The sequence below is a fragment of the Juglans microcarpa x Juglans regia genome, chromosome 4D (assembly GCF_004785595.1).
Source record: "Juglans microcarpa x Juglans regia isolate MS1-56 chromosome 4D, Jm3101_v1.0, whole genome shotgun sequence".
Classification (NCBI taxonomy): domain Eukaryota; kingdom Viridiplantae; phylum Streptophyta; class Magnoliopsida; order Fagales; family Juglandaceae; genus Juglans; species Juglans microcarpa x Juglans regia.
The window spans coordinates 6,699,334-6,714,896 of NC_054600.1; the positions used below are offsets into that span (position 1 = coordinate 6,699,334).

At 35.7% G+C, this 15,563-nt stretch overlaps 2 protein-coding genes across 3 annotated transcripts; both read left to right on the forward strand.

The window, feature by feature from the left end:
• The first annotated feature begins 868 nt into the window (after positions 1-868).
• On the forward strand, positions 869-4,432 carry LOC121260353 (AAA-ATPase At5g17760-like). 2 transcript variants are annotated; one of them, XM_041162190.1, is made up of 2 exons: positions 869-2,023; positions 3,717-4,432. In XM_041162190.1, the coding sequence occupies exons 1-2, from the start codon at positions 1,049-1,051 to the stop codon at positions 4,224-4,226; spliced, it is 1,485 nt and encodes a 494-aa protein (XP_041018124.1). In that variant the 5' UTR covers positions 869-1,048; the 3' UTR covers positions 4,227-4,432. The 2 variants fall into 2 exon arrangements, with proteins under 2 accessions (XP_041018124.1, XP_041018125.1); XM_041162191.1 differs by having other exon boundaries at positions 3,726-4,432.
• Positions 4,433-9,253: 4,821 nt separating this feature from the next.
• LOC121260838 (AAA-ATPase At2g18193-like) lies at positions 9,254-11,300 on the forward strand. The gene is made up of 2 exons (XM_041162880.1): positions 9,254-10,580; positions 10,688-11,300. The coding sequence occupies exons 1-2, from the start codon at positions 9,606-9,608 to the stop codon at positions 11,222-11,224; spliced, it is 1,512 nt and encodes a 503-aa protein (XP_041018814.1). The 5' UTR covers positions 9,254-9,605; the 3' UTR covers positions 11,225-11,300.
• Positions 11,301-15,563: the final 4,263 nt, after the last annotated feature.

A 15,563-nucleotide genomic window follows, 5' to 3' on the forward strand; every position in this document is an offset into this window, starting at 1 on the left:
AATACCCTCCTAACCCTAAAAAGTAGGAGTTTTCACATTGCTTTTTATTTTACGTATTTTTTAATATTTTTTTTTTACTTTCTAATTAAATAAGTATTTAATTTAATGATGTTCTAAATTTATTTTATTTTTAAAAATATTAAAAAGTATTAAAAAATCTATATAAAAAATAACTTAAAAAAAAACACATATTAGAATTCCAGCGAGCAGGAGCTTTAGCATTGTCCTATATATAAACTAGAGATCGATTTGTTTTCAGAAAATGGTCTGGATACATGTGTATTTTAAAAGAGTAATGATATATATATATATATATATATATAATATATTGTATAACATATTACATAATAATGTTATAAAATAAAAATATTTTTATAAAATTATTTTATTTGTATAAAATATTTTACAAAAATACCTCTCAATTAAAATATAATTATATAAAATATTATAAAAAATATTATGTATAAATCATTTTCCATTTTCAAATATACGAAAGTTGATCATGAGCAAGTTGGCTGCAACCCGCTCTATATGCATGCACCCGAGCTTGCAGTACTGGTACTGCTCAAGTGTCCCAAGTAGTCTGGAATTTCTTTGAGGGGATATTAGTCTTGATTTCTGTGAGCACTCATGAAATATTTCTTTGAGGGACGGACAACGGGTTCGACACGCAATTGGATTGTGGAAAAAGTTAAGTACATGCATTGAACCAGCATACTTTTTATGTCATTTGTACCTTCTATCATTCGTGCCACAGAAGCTTTTCCTATCGTCTTTTTGTTGATGAATATTTGATAAGACGACGACGACTCCAAAAGAAGGGAAAAAAAAATATATAAAATATGAAACAAATGGTCATCCCATTCGAAAGATAAAGTAAATAATTATTAAATCTTTATATATACATGATGTTGTTTTGGAGCACTACTACAACTCCTGTACTGCTACTCCCAAAGCTCAAGCTAGTTCCTTCAGAGCTCTAAACTAGGTTTTGAAACCTTGAAACAACACTCAAAACTTGGTTGAGCGAGCTCAAAGTTTTGCAATCATGTTTCCCACCAGAGACATACCTTCACCATCATCGCTATTTTCAGCCTATGCTTCCATGGCCGCTTCAATGATGCTTGTCCGCTCAATGGCCAACGAAATCATTCCCCAACCGGTTCGTGGCTTTCTTCTATCCACCCTCAGATACTATTTCAAGCCTCATTCGGATAGACTTACCCTAATCATCGAAGAGAACTGTGGCATGTCCCGGAACCAAGTCTACGATGCTGCAGAGGTTTACCTCTGCACCAAGATCAGCCCCAACACCGAGAGGCTTAAGATCAGCAAAAGCCCCAAGGAGAAGAATCTTATGATCCGGCTGGAGAAGGGAGAGAAACTGATTGATTTCTACGATGGGGTTGAGCTTAAGTGGAGATTTGTTTGTGCCGAGTCAGAGAAAAGCAACCCCAACGATTCTCAACCGAGATCTGAAAAGCGCTTTTTTGAGCTGACTTTTCTCAAGAAACACAAGGAACGGATCTTGAACACGTACGTGCCGTTTGTCCTTGAGAGAGCCAAGGCCATTAAAGATGAGGAGAGGGTCTTGAAGATGCACACACTGAATAGTTCCTACGCTTATCATGGAGTCAAGTGGGAGTCCATTAATCTGGAGCACCCGGCTACGTTTGAGACCCTAGCCATGGACCCAGAACTGAAAAATTCTGTTATAGAGGACCTAGACAGGTTTGTGAAGAGGAAAGAGTTTTATAAGAGAGTAGGGAGGGCATGGAAACGAGGGTACTTGTTGTATGGACCTCCAGGCACCGGAAAATCCAGCTTGATTGCAGCCATGGCTAATCACTTGAGGTTTGACGTCTATGATCTGCAACTTGCAAATATACTGCGGGATTCTGACCTGAGAAAATTGTTGCTGGCTACTGCAAATCGGTCCATACTTGTGATTGAAGATATTGATTGCAGCGTCGAGCTTCAAGATCGTCGGCGTGTAGATGGGCGTAAGCAATCTGATGCACAGGTACTATTTATGATCACTTTTCAAGTTCTTTTTTACCCCATTATTTGCATTCTGATTCTGCAATCCTTTTGATTTGTATGGAAGTTACTATTCCACGTAAAAAGAAAAGTCTAAAATTGCTGGCTGCCTTGACTAATCTGCAATGGAAAAATTTGCTCCTGAGTGGTGCATCTATACCATAATTAAATATATTGGGCTTCTTGTCCCTTTTTAGATTCTGATTTTAACACTTGTTTTTTTACAATAATAGGTATTGGGTAGCCTCATGTGTTGCACTTTTTGCACATGCACTCCTCCTTTCCCAATGCCTTTGCAAATTAATTAATTGTTTTGATTACTTGTCTCTTTTCATGTTGGTCATGAATCACAATTCTGATTGCATGAGTATTTAATTGGGTTGATCTGGTTAATGAATTCAGCTGAACACAGTTACACTTGCTAGCCTATAAGGAATGAAGGCACAAAATCAGATGATCAAGCACATGATTTCAGCAAACATATCCACTGAGCTGCCATGTGAAATCACTTGTTCTAAAAATTTAGGGCCCACACTATTTATCCCGTGACAAGGATTAGAAAAAATACTGACCTGCACGTGAGGGAGGCTGTTGAGGAATAATCTCATATTGATTGTGGACAAGGTCTTGGATATATTTACAAGAAATGAATAATCATCTATTATATAACCGATTTTCTGATACGAGTTAGGGAATAGATTTGCTGAAATCATGTGATCATCTGATTTGGTGCTTTCATTCCTTATAAGCCCCACCAGCACCAGCACCAGCTTAGCATGCACTATGGGGCCACTTGATTTTTTTCCCCGTCAAGCCACGCCAGCCAGAGGCCCATGCATTTCTTTTCTATGACCAATTAATATACCTTCACACCACCACCAAATACAGAACACATTTCATGTTAGGTAGGAAAGTCATTTGAAGAATAGTACGTTGTGGGTACCACAGAAGGATCTTCGTTCGTGTAAAGCTAGATAGCTATTCCATCTTTCAACATGATCATGTCTATTTCACGTACAGGGTTTACTTTTTTTTCATCTATTTATGTTGAACAATGGCTCAAAAACAATTGTCCTCTTATATATGTTTGGTTTCCAACCGACACTATCTAACAATTTGATTAAAATATTCTCCCTATAGCCTATAAGACTTTTGCTGCATGGGCTTTCTACGCACGGCCTAATTGTATGAAAGGAGTGAGTTTGAACCCTATTGTATTGTTGTAGAGAATTTGATTGACCATTTTCATGCTTTTAAAGAGGCCCAGTTTGGTTTGATCTGACTCTCATACATGACCCAAGTGGCCACTTTGCAGAGGCCGAAGGGCTTGGACTTTTTCCCAATGCCACCCAGCTTAAAGAAAAGATAAATGATTGTTCGAAAAATGCTGTCTTTTAATTTGATCATTTGATGGCATAGTGAGTAATTCTATATAGAACTGTAAAAGGCTTAAATTCTGTATAATCGTTTTGAAAAAAAAATGAGTCTACTATTAAAATATTAATTTTTTTATATAGATCTCATATTTTATTCACTTCTTTCAAAATGATTACATGATAGTTGTACAAAATATCTTTCTCTCTCCAATTAACAACAAAGATATCATAAATTAAAAAAAAGAAAAGAAAGGAAAAACATATCAACGTATTATGCTAAACTGAAAATTTGGGTTTTAGATGGTGCAGTTGACACTCTCTGGACTACTAAACTTCATAGACGGGTTATGGTCAAGCTGTGGAGATGAGAGAATCATCGTCTTCACCACCAATCACAAGGAAAGGTTAGATCCTGCACTGTTGCGTCCTGGGCGCATGGACATGCACATTCACATGTCCTACTGCACCTCGCATGGCTTCAAGCAGCTGGCCAACACTTACCTGGGAATCCGCGGCCACCACTCCCTGTTTTCAGAGATCGAAGGCTTCCTAGAAAACACACATGTAACTCCTGCACAGGTTGCCGAAGAGTTGATGAAGAGTGGCAGTGCTGAAGTTGCACTCCAAGGACTCATCAAGCTTCTCAAGCGGAAGAACATAGAAGGCGATGATGCTGATGCTGCTGCTGCTGCAGATCAGAAAAATGCTGGAATTCAGAAGGCCAAAAGGCAGAAATTGGAGAACAAACCAAGAAAATCTACGAGGAACACTAGAGCAAAGAGCATGGTCAGGAGAAGAAAATGTTTGTAATCAGCCATGCCAGCTATATATAGAATTGAGTAGCGCCTTATCTTTTCAGACTGGGGTTAGATTCATGTCTCGACAGGCTACTCTAGGGTTTAAATGACAAGAGAACCAAGTGTTATGGAAGAAGCCCAGATGATTAATTTTCCCATCGAACAGAATAGGACTAGAAAATTAAGGAACTCCAAGTCATATACTTGAGTTGGGTTTTCCAGTCATCCCTATCATCCCGTGGATTCATCCCAAGTGTTGTCTTCATATCTAAATAAAAATCTTCTCAATTTTTAACGTCTAATTCTAAAAGAGAAATTCTATTCTAAGGTCGGTTAACTCTCCAACACCACACACCAATGATGTGGCAAACCGGATTTATTTTCAAAACGGTCCAGATTTTTCAATTACACGATCTCTCCTTTCGCTCTCCCCTTCCCCTCTGCGAATCCATCTCCTCCCGTGACCTGCCGAATCCCTCTCCCCCCTCGCCTCTGCGAATCTCCCCCCTCCCCTCTAGGAATCCCTCTCCCCCCACGACCTGACGAAAGCTTCTTCTCCCCCCCCCCCACCCCTCTGCGAATCCCTCTCCCCCCCCCCCCCCCCCCCCCCTCTCTGCGAATCCCTTGCCCCCCGTCCCTTGCCAAAAGCTTCTTCTCCCCTGTCGAAAGGTTCTCTCCCTCACGAAAATCCCTCCCGCACCGCGAGATTCCTTTCCACCGTGACGTTCGTCTGATCCATTAAGATCTGAGAGGTATCCTCACCAACCGAATCCTAGATCTTTTTGTGATTTCTGTGTTGGGTATAATTGAGAAATTCTACTCTACTTGTGATTTTTGTGATTTCTGTGTTGCGAATCTGTAGGTATAATAGATTTTATGATTTCTGAGCTTGGTGTTTTTATGCTTGTTGGGGGGATTATTTATGCTACATGATCGATTTTAAACAATTCATATTACATAATAGAAAGAGTTTCCGGATTCACCTCTCATCTTCACCTTTTTATCTAGAGAAATTCCAGGATTCTTTTCAATCCTTACACTGGAGATAGAAGCTTTAGAGAAGAGCTTCACAACAACTTATCAAATCTACCCTTTTTTGGTCAATTAGAGGTGGACGTACTGCAACATAGCGGGAGGGCGCGAATCCGAATGGAGGAGAAGTAATATTTCGAATGGAGGAAACGTGGAGAATGAGGAAAACGTGAGGAGGAGTATCTGTCTAACGATGCGTTTTGAAAAAAATAAATAAATAAAGCCAGCTCAACTGGTGTGTGCTGTTGGAAACTCAAGTGGCTTTAGAGTAGAATTACTCATTCTAAAATCAGTAGCTGAATTTTTACTCTTTTGCGCAAAATTCAAAATTTCACTGTATAAACTTTTAAATTTCAAAATCTTGCAGTCACGAATATATATCTAGGGGTGTAAGGAGTCCGGTCCAGATCGGACCAAAATTGAGACCTCTCGATCTCATAAATTGTAGATCAAAAACCTTTAGTTCAGTCTCGGGTCTATAAATTTTAAACCGGACAGGACCGAACTCCTATATATATTTTAAAAATATTTGTAATAATTTAATATAATATTTTTATATAATAATTATATAAATTAATGAAGTAATTTTTATTTAATTTATTATCATTGATCATATAAAAGGTAAAATAATATATGATATCAATTAATAATAAATTATAAATCATGTAATAATTTATGTCATTATATGTAAATAGTTAATACATCATACATTCATACATACTCTACTATTTATACTTAATTAAAATAATTAGGTATTTTTTTTAAATATCTAAGTTGCAAATAAGAATGAATAATCTATATACAATGAAATTATTTGATAATCTTAACCATATATAAAATGTATAACATTATTAATAATTATACATACTAAAGACTAAAGTCTAAGTTAGTAATAGTAACTATCAACATCATAAATATAATTATAGTAAAATATTTTTTAATGAGTTATTTATATAATCTACATTAATAATTTACTTAAAAAAATAATAATTTGATCGAATCAGACCGATAGATACCAATTCCTATAAATGTTCGGTCTGGTAGAATCTGAAAAAATAATAAACCGAAAATTTAAAGAGTTTTGCTACACAATCTCTACCATAATTCACACTCCACTTTTTTAAAATTTTTAAATTTTTTAAAATTTTTTTTGAGTTTATTCTTTTTAAATTATTCCAAATTTTTTATTCATTATTTATATAATAAATATTTGAAAAAAGAAAAAAATTAAAATTAAAAATGTAAAATATGAGGAGATTGTGAAGATTTATTCAAATTTAAAACCGCCAACCTCCCAAATCGTACCGGGACCAATTTATACCCTATCTATATCAGTCGCACGTTAGAATATTAACGGGAGGCCACGTATCAATCTTTGATTAGCGGGCAGGTGGCATCAATATCCTTGTCAACCAATCGAAGACTGACACATGATATATTGATGTGATATAGTACATCTCTAATTAATTATCTAACAAAAGATTAATAAAAATATCTAATTAAGAATTTCTTAAAATTCATAAATCAATTTTACTATATTTAAAAATGGAGATCGATGATAGTAATCCAACTACAATTTATTTACAACTTATCATAGAATAATATATATTTTTTTAATTTCAAACACATCAAATCAGAATTAAAATTAAAATATTATTTTGTTAGAAGCTTGTAGATAAATTGTAAAGGAGTAGTTATTATATCATTTTTCTTCTTTTTAATATTCAACTTGATTCCTTTCAATTCATAAAGTAAAAGTAACGTACAATCATATCAGGCAAGAATCTCAGCACGACTAAATGGGGACAGCAAACATAGATAGAGTCGGGTTATTTTGTCATCTAGAATAGTCTAAGATGACTGCTTGTTACTTTTTTTAACTCTTTATTTTTTATTATTTTTTTCACATTTTTTAAAATATTTATATATTTTAAAAAAATAAAAAATATCTCAATACATTTAAAATTACTTTCTTAATCACTAAGTAAAAAATAAAAAAAATTTGTCAAACAATCAAATTGAGCAGTACAACTTGAGAGGTAAATTAGTTTTTTCTATCAATTAAATGTGATGTGTTGAGTCTCTCCTAAATTACGTTTTGATGTTGAGGTAAGTTGATGTGAGTTTTATAGGGTCCACCTAAGATGAATTTAAATGTGTTTGAATATTAAAATGAGTTTAGATATATTTATGAGAAGTTAAAAAATGTTGTAAGTCCAGCGTGTAAAGACGTGTTGAATTGAAAAAAGTTATGAATCTCACGTATAAAGAGGTTTTGAGTTGAGATGATATTAGTAATTTGAGAGTTGTGTTTGAATGTTAGACTCAATTTAAAATTAGATTGAACTTAATTGAACCCAGTTTACTCTATCAACCAAATGGGCCCTAGGGTTGGTATTTTTCTCTCTCGGAGACAAAAATAAAAAATAAAAATGTCTCAGCAGCTCATTGAAAATATTGATTAGCAATTTATATGTAGCAAAAAATCGTAAATCAATTAAAATAAAGTGAAATCAAAATTGATTTCTACTTCAAATGTTCGAATTGGATTGTATTAAATTTAAATAAATTTTACCCTCTCATTCCCTTTTTACGAATTTGTAATCAAATGGAAATTTTGATAAAGTGAACTGTTACTGACATAAATATATTACACATCTTAAACCTATAAATTGATATAATTTTATAAAATCTAATAGATCTATTTTATAATAAAAATAACTTTACAATCTGACGTATCACGTCAAAACACATCAGTTTATAGATTTATTTTTGTGTAATTACTTTGTAGTTAAAGTATTTTTTCTGATAAAATAATTTACGAAAAGAGTAATGCTAATATACCTTTTGATTTACATCACTCGCTTTATTATCCTGATGTCCACAATATAGTACCACATGCTTATTAAAAAAATTAAAAACACAAACATAAAAGAATGTATAGAATTTAGAAGTTTACTATTTTTCTTTTTATGTTTTAGAATGTCATTTTGTTATAAATATATATATATATATATATTTTTTTTTATTTAATTTTCAAAGAAATGAATGGTGTAAATTAGGTGTAAGTAGCATCGTTTGATAATATCCATCCATCAAATTCCAAAAATTATTCTGCGCAAGCCAGACATATCAAGCCATGTTTTAAGTACTTCTTGACCAAAGCCAAAAAAAAAAAAAAAAAAAAAAAGTACGTCTTGGCCAAACGAAGAATATATGGCACAAAGAATTGAATTCGGTCACTCTTTCCATAAGTGGTAGAAAACCAGCCTCGCACAAAGTCATCAATCAAAACTTGGTGTCCAAGCTGAGTTATGTTCCTCTGTAATCGGTAACGAATCGGAATGATGTACTCGCCTGTCTTATAAGACAATCACCTAAAATTGTAATTAATCACATCAATTAACATAATACGGTTGAAGTGATTCATGCATTGATTAATTAAATATAAAATCGCTTAAAATGAGAGAAAATGAAACATTTTAAGATTAATTGCAAAATTAATATATGGATTTTAAATAAATTTTTGTATTAGGGTTGGTTTGGATTCAGAGATAGAGATGAGATGATTTTAGATAAAAAAAAAAAGTTGAAAAAAATATTATTAGAATATTATTTTTTTAATATTATTATTGTTTTGAAATTTGAAAAAGTTGAATTGAGATTTTAAAAAATTGAATTATTTATTATATTTTGTGTAAAAATTTAAAAAAATTATAGAGATAAGTTAAGATGAAACACTTTTCAAATTCAAATGGGGTCTCAGTGGTTTAGTTCAGGTATATCAACTCCACCAAATTGATATCATTTACAACTCCACTATTATTCATTATTTTATTATTATTTTTACCTATTTTTTATTACTATTCAATATTCTATCATTACTTTTTTATTATTATACTAATATCAACTTTTTTCACAACCTTTTCCAATATCTAATTTTGGCTTTCTTTCACAACCATGTAGCTTTTCCACCACAACCTTTTCCAACTCCACCATGTAGCTTTCTTTCACAACCTTCTCCACCACAAGCTCGCATCATTTGCGAATCTATCGTTGAAGCTGAACGAAATATCATTTCCAATCAATAAATTATCTTTCTGCTTTTGTCTTTTAACTCTTTTGGATGTACTGAATAGAATTTGGTGCTTGATGCATAGGATCCTGTCCTTTTAATAATTATCCAATATCTGAAATTGCTTGACAAGGCATCTGATTTTGGCTGCCAAGGCAGATCGAAGGGCAAAACAACACCTCGTCTCTTGACCCCTTCCATATATATATATTAATAAACAACTCTCTGCAACTGTTCCAAGCATCCATTGCTGAATTCTCCAAGCTCTGAGTTCAGTTTTGTACGATGTTCTCTGTCAAAGATATGCCCCCCTCAGCCTCCACATTGTTCTCCGCCTATGCTTCCTTCTCCGCCTCCATGATGCTAGTCCGCTCCATGGCCAACGAGCTCGTCCCGCACCAGTTCCGCTCCTACCTCTTCTCCGCCTTGCGCTATCTCTTCACCCCTTTCTCCTCTACTCTCACCCTCGTCATAGACGAGCGCTGCGGCATGGCCCGGAACCAGGTCTACGACGCTGCCGAGGTCTACCTCGGCACCAAGATCAGCCCCTCCACCGAGCGCCTCCTCGTCGGCAAAACCCAACGCCAAAAGAACCTCAGCATCTCCATCATGAAGGGCGAGGAGATCCTGGATAGGTTCGAGAACATCCAGCTCAGATGGCGGTTTGTCTGCATCGAACCCAAGCACCCGCACTCCAACGAGCAGCGTTGCTTCGAGCTGATCTTCAACAAAAAATTCAAAGACAAGGTTATCGACTCTTACCTCCCTCATGTTCTGCTCAGAGCCAAAGCCATTAAAGAGGAGGACAAGGTAGTGAAGCTTTACAACCGTGAGTGCCCATTCGGCGACGAGGATGGAGGGGGCCGGGGCATGTGGGGGTCGATCAATCTGGAGCATCCGGCCACATTCGACACCCTGGCCATGGATCCCGAGCTCAAAAAGGCCATAATTGATGACTTGGAAAGGTTCTTAAGGAGGAAGGAGTTTTACAAAAGGGTGGGAAAGGCTTGGAAGAGAGGGTATTTGTTGTACGGCCCTCCTGGTACTGGCAAATCGAGCTTGATCGCTGCCATGGCTAATTACCTCAAGTTTGACATCTATGATTTGGAGCTAACCAGCATTTACTCCGATTCCGATCTGAGAGGGGTCTTGTTGTCCACCACCAATAGGTCTATTCTGGTCATTGAAGATATAGATTGCAGCGTGGAAATGCAGGATCGACAAAATCAGGATGCCCTCCATGAACCTTCTCGTACCAAGGTAAATTCCTATGCTTTTTACATACATTTTCTGTCCATAATTCATTAATCTTAATCTTAGATAAAAATTGACTTTCGGTTTCTTTGTTTTATGCTTGTTTGTTGCAGTTGACGTTGTCGGGTCTACTAAACTTCATTGATGGTCTGTGGTCGAGCTGTGGGGACGAGCGAATCATCGTGTTCACGACCAACCACAAGGACCGGCTCGACCCAGTCCTGCTGCGTCCCGGCCGGATGGACATGCATATCAACATGTCATACTGCACCAGCCGTGGGTTCAAGCTCTTGGCCTCTAACTACCTCGGTGCCGGCGCTCACCGCCGCGACTGCCACCACCTGTACGCAGAGATCGAAGGGCTGATAGACAGCACGCAGGTGACCCCAGCCGAGGTTGCCGAAGAGCTAATGAAGAGTGATGATGCCAATGCTGCTTTCCAAGAGCTTGTGAATTTCCTCAAACGCAAAAAGGATGAAAGCGAGGAGATTAAAGATGATGTAGGGACTAACAAGAGTGAAGAAGATCATGAGGCAAAGAGGTTGAAAACTAATGGTAACGTGAATAGATTCCTTTGGAACAAAATCAGGGGAAGAGGTGGAAGATTTGTAAGAGCAGCAAGAGGCCGTGGATTATATTCATACCACTAGTGTAAAATGTGAGTGTATTTCGGCTATCTATTTCTTGAATAAAAAATAAAAGAAAGAGTGAAATATTTTGTCAGATGAGTAATTCTAATTTCTATCATCATTTCATTATTATCTTATCATGTGTTATTAGATAATTAGAAATTATTTATTATATTTTATTTATAAACCTATTATCTAATACTACATTATAGAATAATGGGAAGATAATGAATAAATTTTTTCTATACTAAATCATGTTAATTTGTAACTCTTTATTTTTATAATTTTATCATAATAACTTTTCTAAAAGTTTTTAGAAAAAATAGGTTGTTTGATTTTGGTAATTATTATCCTAGATGATGATGGTTTGCATTTAGGATAACGGTAGCTTTCACATGAGAGCATCTGCAGCAGGACGCCTGAACACACCAAAATCCCTAAATTTTAGTAAATAAATTTATCTTTTTCGATAAAAGTACCTTTTTCCATCCTGTCCTATCTTAAATAAAATAAATTCTTCTTCTAATCATCTATATTTTCTTTTATATTTATATTTATTATAGTTAAAAATTTTTAAAAAATACAACCACTGGGATGATCAAATTTTTCTTTTTTAAAAAAATTGACCATTTGTGAAAATATGATTTGTTTTAAATATTATTATTACAAAAGCACTTATTTCAAAAATATTATCATTTAGATAGATAATTAGTTTAAAAAAATCGTTACAGATAAAAAATCGAAAATATGAGTCAACAAATAATTAAATAATTATGAAAATGTGAAAAAAATAAGTTAAAAAGTTTTCTTCAGATCATTCTCGGAAAGACTAGGGAATGAAATGTAAGAAGTTTTTGAAAGATGAATAAAATTAAAAAAAAAGAATTTAAGAAATGCGTATTTTAACTAAATTAATAGGGAACCGAATTCTGATATTCCGAATGTTTATACTTTAGTAACAATTTGTTAGGTGGAATATATATCTATATAGGATAATGATAGGTTCACTATCCTTCTACTACACTTTTTATTATTTTATAGTGTATTTGAAATTTTTATTTTTTTATTATTATTTTAAGTATTTTTTTAACATCCTTAATCATTTAGAAAAAATAAAATATATATATATATATAATTTTATTAATAGTTACTTCCTTAACCATCAAATAACAATTAAAAATAAAAATAAAAATAAAAGAGTAGTAAATGGGTGATAGGAAGTAGTAAGCCTATCATTATCTATGCATATATATATATATATATATATATCTATTCTATTATAATAAGCGTCTATCTGCGAATGAACAATGCATTTTGTTCACAGTTACGCTTTGGAGCGATGCCAACCGTTTTAGCCTTTAGATTAGTAACCAATAAAATCTTGACACGTCAGCTTTATATACTATAACACAATACAATGAGGATCACTACATTAAAACATCAGTACATGCCCTACGTCTTTTACTTGTTTTTTGCTATACCCGTTGCAGCCATCACCGCCCTCCCTGTGTGTCCACGCTAGCAGCCCACTCCACAACCACCCACAGCCATTTCGACGCCGGCAGCAGCCACCTACAACCATTCCAACTCCAACGACAGCAGCTCGATGCAGCCACAGCCACCCACAACCACTTCGATGCCAAAGGCAGGTAGCCCAACGCCAACAAATCAACCACCACGCATTCCGTCGACACCCACAACCACTACGAAGTCCGACAACCACCAATCAGTCCGACGCGGCATCACCATCGACCTCCATAGTTTGTTAACTTTCTTGTCAATTTTCCTCTATGCTTTCCTCTGTATTTTTGCAGTTCGTTTTGTTCTGTTTTCATGAGTGAAATTGCCTGACAACAATATCCCCTGTGCTTTGCTCTCCTTAATCTGTATATTGTATTTGACTAAATTTTATTTTAAGTATATTTTGTATGAGTGGAAGGAGCACTTTTATTCTGTACCTCTTCTATAGCAATTAAAGAATTGTAGCTTAGTTTGGACCTGTTCAATATTCATGGCCACTTATTATGAACTTTTACAATTTATCTTGTGACGTCCCGACTCCCACGTACAAAAAAAACATGGAAATTGTGACGTCAGGATGGTGACAACACGGTCACACATCCCAACGATAGTGTCAAGTATGTGCATATGCAACAGTGTATAATAAACAACATAGCGGATAATATACATAAGTCTATTAAGTACTAGAATTTTAAATACAAATATTCAAAACAAATCATATTTAAAAAAGTTATATAGTCATCCCAAATATATTACAAAGGCAATACATAAATAATTGATAAAAACGAATCTCGATAAACAGGAGCAATCCCAGATCACTCCGCCAATGGAGCCAAGCTGAGACTCGTCATCTTCATTTGCATCAAAATCTGCAATACCATAAAATGGTACTACAGGTAAGTATAGACCAAACAACTCTCGGGATAAAAACATATTGATGCAACCAACATGCATGTATATGATGAAATATGCATCAAATCTAAAATATTATTTTTCCTGAAAATATATATTTTCTAACACACGCCAAAATCCCATTTTGGCCCAAAAACAATAATCCGTCATTTTCCCAGAAAATGACCAAAGTCAATAAAACATCATTTTCCCAGAAAATGAATCACATAAAATTATTTTATTTAACACAAGCTATTTTCCCATAAAACAGCCCATTAATCCATTAACCAATGCACTATGATCTCCCATAGGGATCATCCGCACGTCCTGGCTTCGTAGCGATGCCCAGTTCCGCGCTCAGAGCGTTCGTGGCCGAGTACCCACTACGCAACGAGCGATGCCCAGTTCCGCGCCCAGCGCGTTCGTGGCCAAGCATCATTTAGCCCCCGCCAGCAGAGGGGCCACGAAGTTGGCACGAGACCATCTCGTCCGATTCCGTTGTCGCCCAACGACAATCTAGGGGACGTCACTCAGTATATTCCGCTTCCGAGTGACCAGAGGAGCTCCACCGAGATAATGCTCCATCTCGGCTTGGGGTCGTGATACACACGCACCCAAAATCCTTTAACACATGAAAACCTAGTTTTCATGAAACACATGAACATGAATGCATGTACACGAAAACCCAGTTTCCTTTACAAACATGATCATGCGTGCAATATGCCATGTACATGAACAACACCATACCAACAACCAACATTTCACAATATCAACCAAACACACAACTCCATCCACAATCCATCCGACCCCCGAACTCCTCGGACTCAGTCCGGCATGTCCAACCAGATCACAATAATATAAGTTAGTGTAAAAATACATTTAAATCATGATAGTTCTTTGGAAAAATACTTACAGCGCTATAATATGATTTTCGAAGGATCCCGGAGGTGCAAGAAGTGGTGGCTCAGCAACGAAACAGTGTAAAATACACTGGCCGTGGGTCTCAAAAACTCACTTTTCAACGGAGACAATCCAAGACCCGAATTGATAGGGTAGGGCTTAGGGATGCCGGTGAAGCTAGTGGAGGTGGTGGTTTCAAGTGGGTGGCAGCGCAAATGGTGGTTTTAGGTCAAAGATATCCAAATCGGAAATGGAGAAAGATAGGTTTCACCGGTGATGGATCGGAGCTGGGGTTGGGTCCATTGGGTTGCTATGAGGTCGAGGATGAAGTGGTGAAGAGATGGTGGCTGGTGGTGGCGCGACTGCGGCGCGCGAGCACAAGAGGTGTCGCGGCTTGGTGTTGGGCGTGAGGGCTATCGGCGGCGATGGAGGAGATAGAAACGGAGGGAGGTGGTCGCCGGCCAGTGGGGGAGCTGAAGGGAGGGGCGGTGTCGTGCACGGCGGCGCGACGACTGTGGGTTGGGTGAGGAAGAAGCAACGCACGGGGGAGAGAGGGAGCGGATCGCAACACGCAGGAGAGCAGGGGAGAGAAAAGAAAGAGAAAAGAAAAGAAAAAGGGGAAAAGAAAAATAGATGGAAAGAAATGAGGTCCAATCCCCACATCTTGGGTCACAAAAATGATCCAACGAAAATGATTTCAAAATAGCATCTCAATTAAAATAATATAAACGTAATGATAAAATGAAAATAAAATATTTAAATCCAACAATCAATTAATTTAAAAGAAGAACAATTTAAATGCATCACAATAATAAATATTAAGAAAACATCTCAAATTAATTTTTCACAAAATTAAAAATCATAAAAATAAACCAACTAAAAATCCAACAATTTTAAAACAAGAGAATAAATTTTTGAATTAATAAAAATAATCATTTAATAAAAATACACTAAAATACTGGACGTTACATTCTATATATATTATATATAATAGTGATAAATATTATAGTAATTTTATTTTTTATTTATATATTATAGCGACTTTATT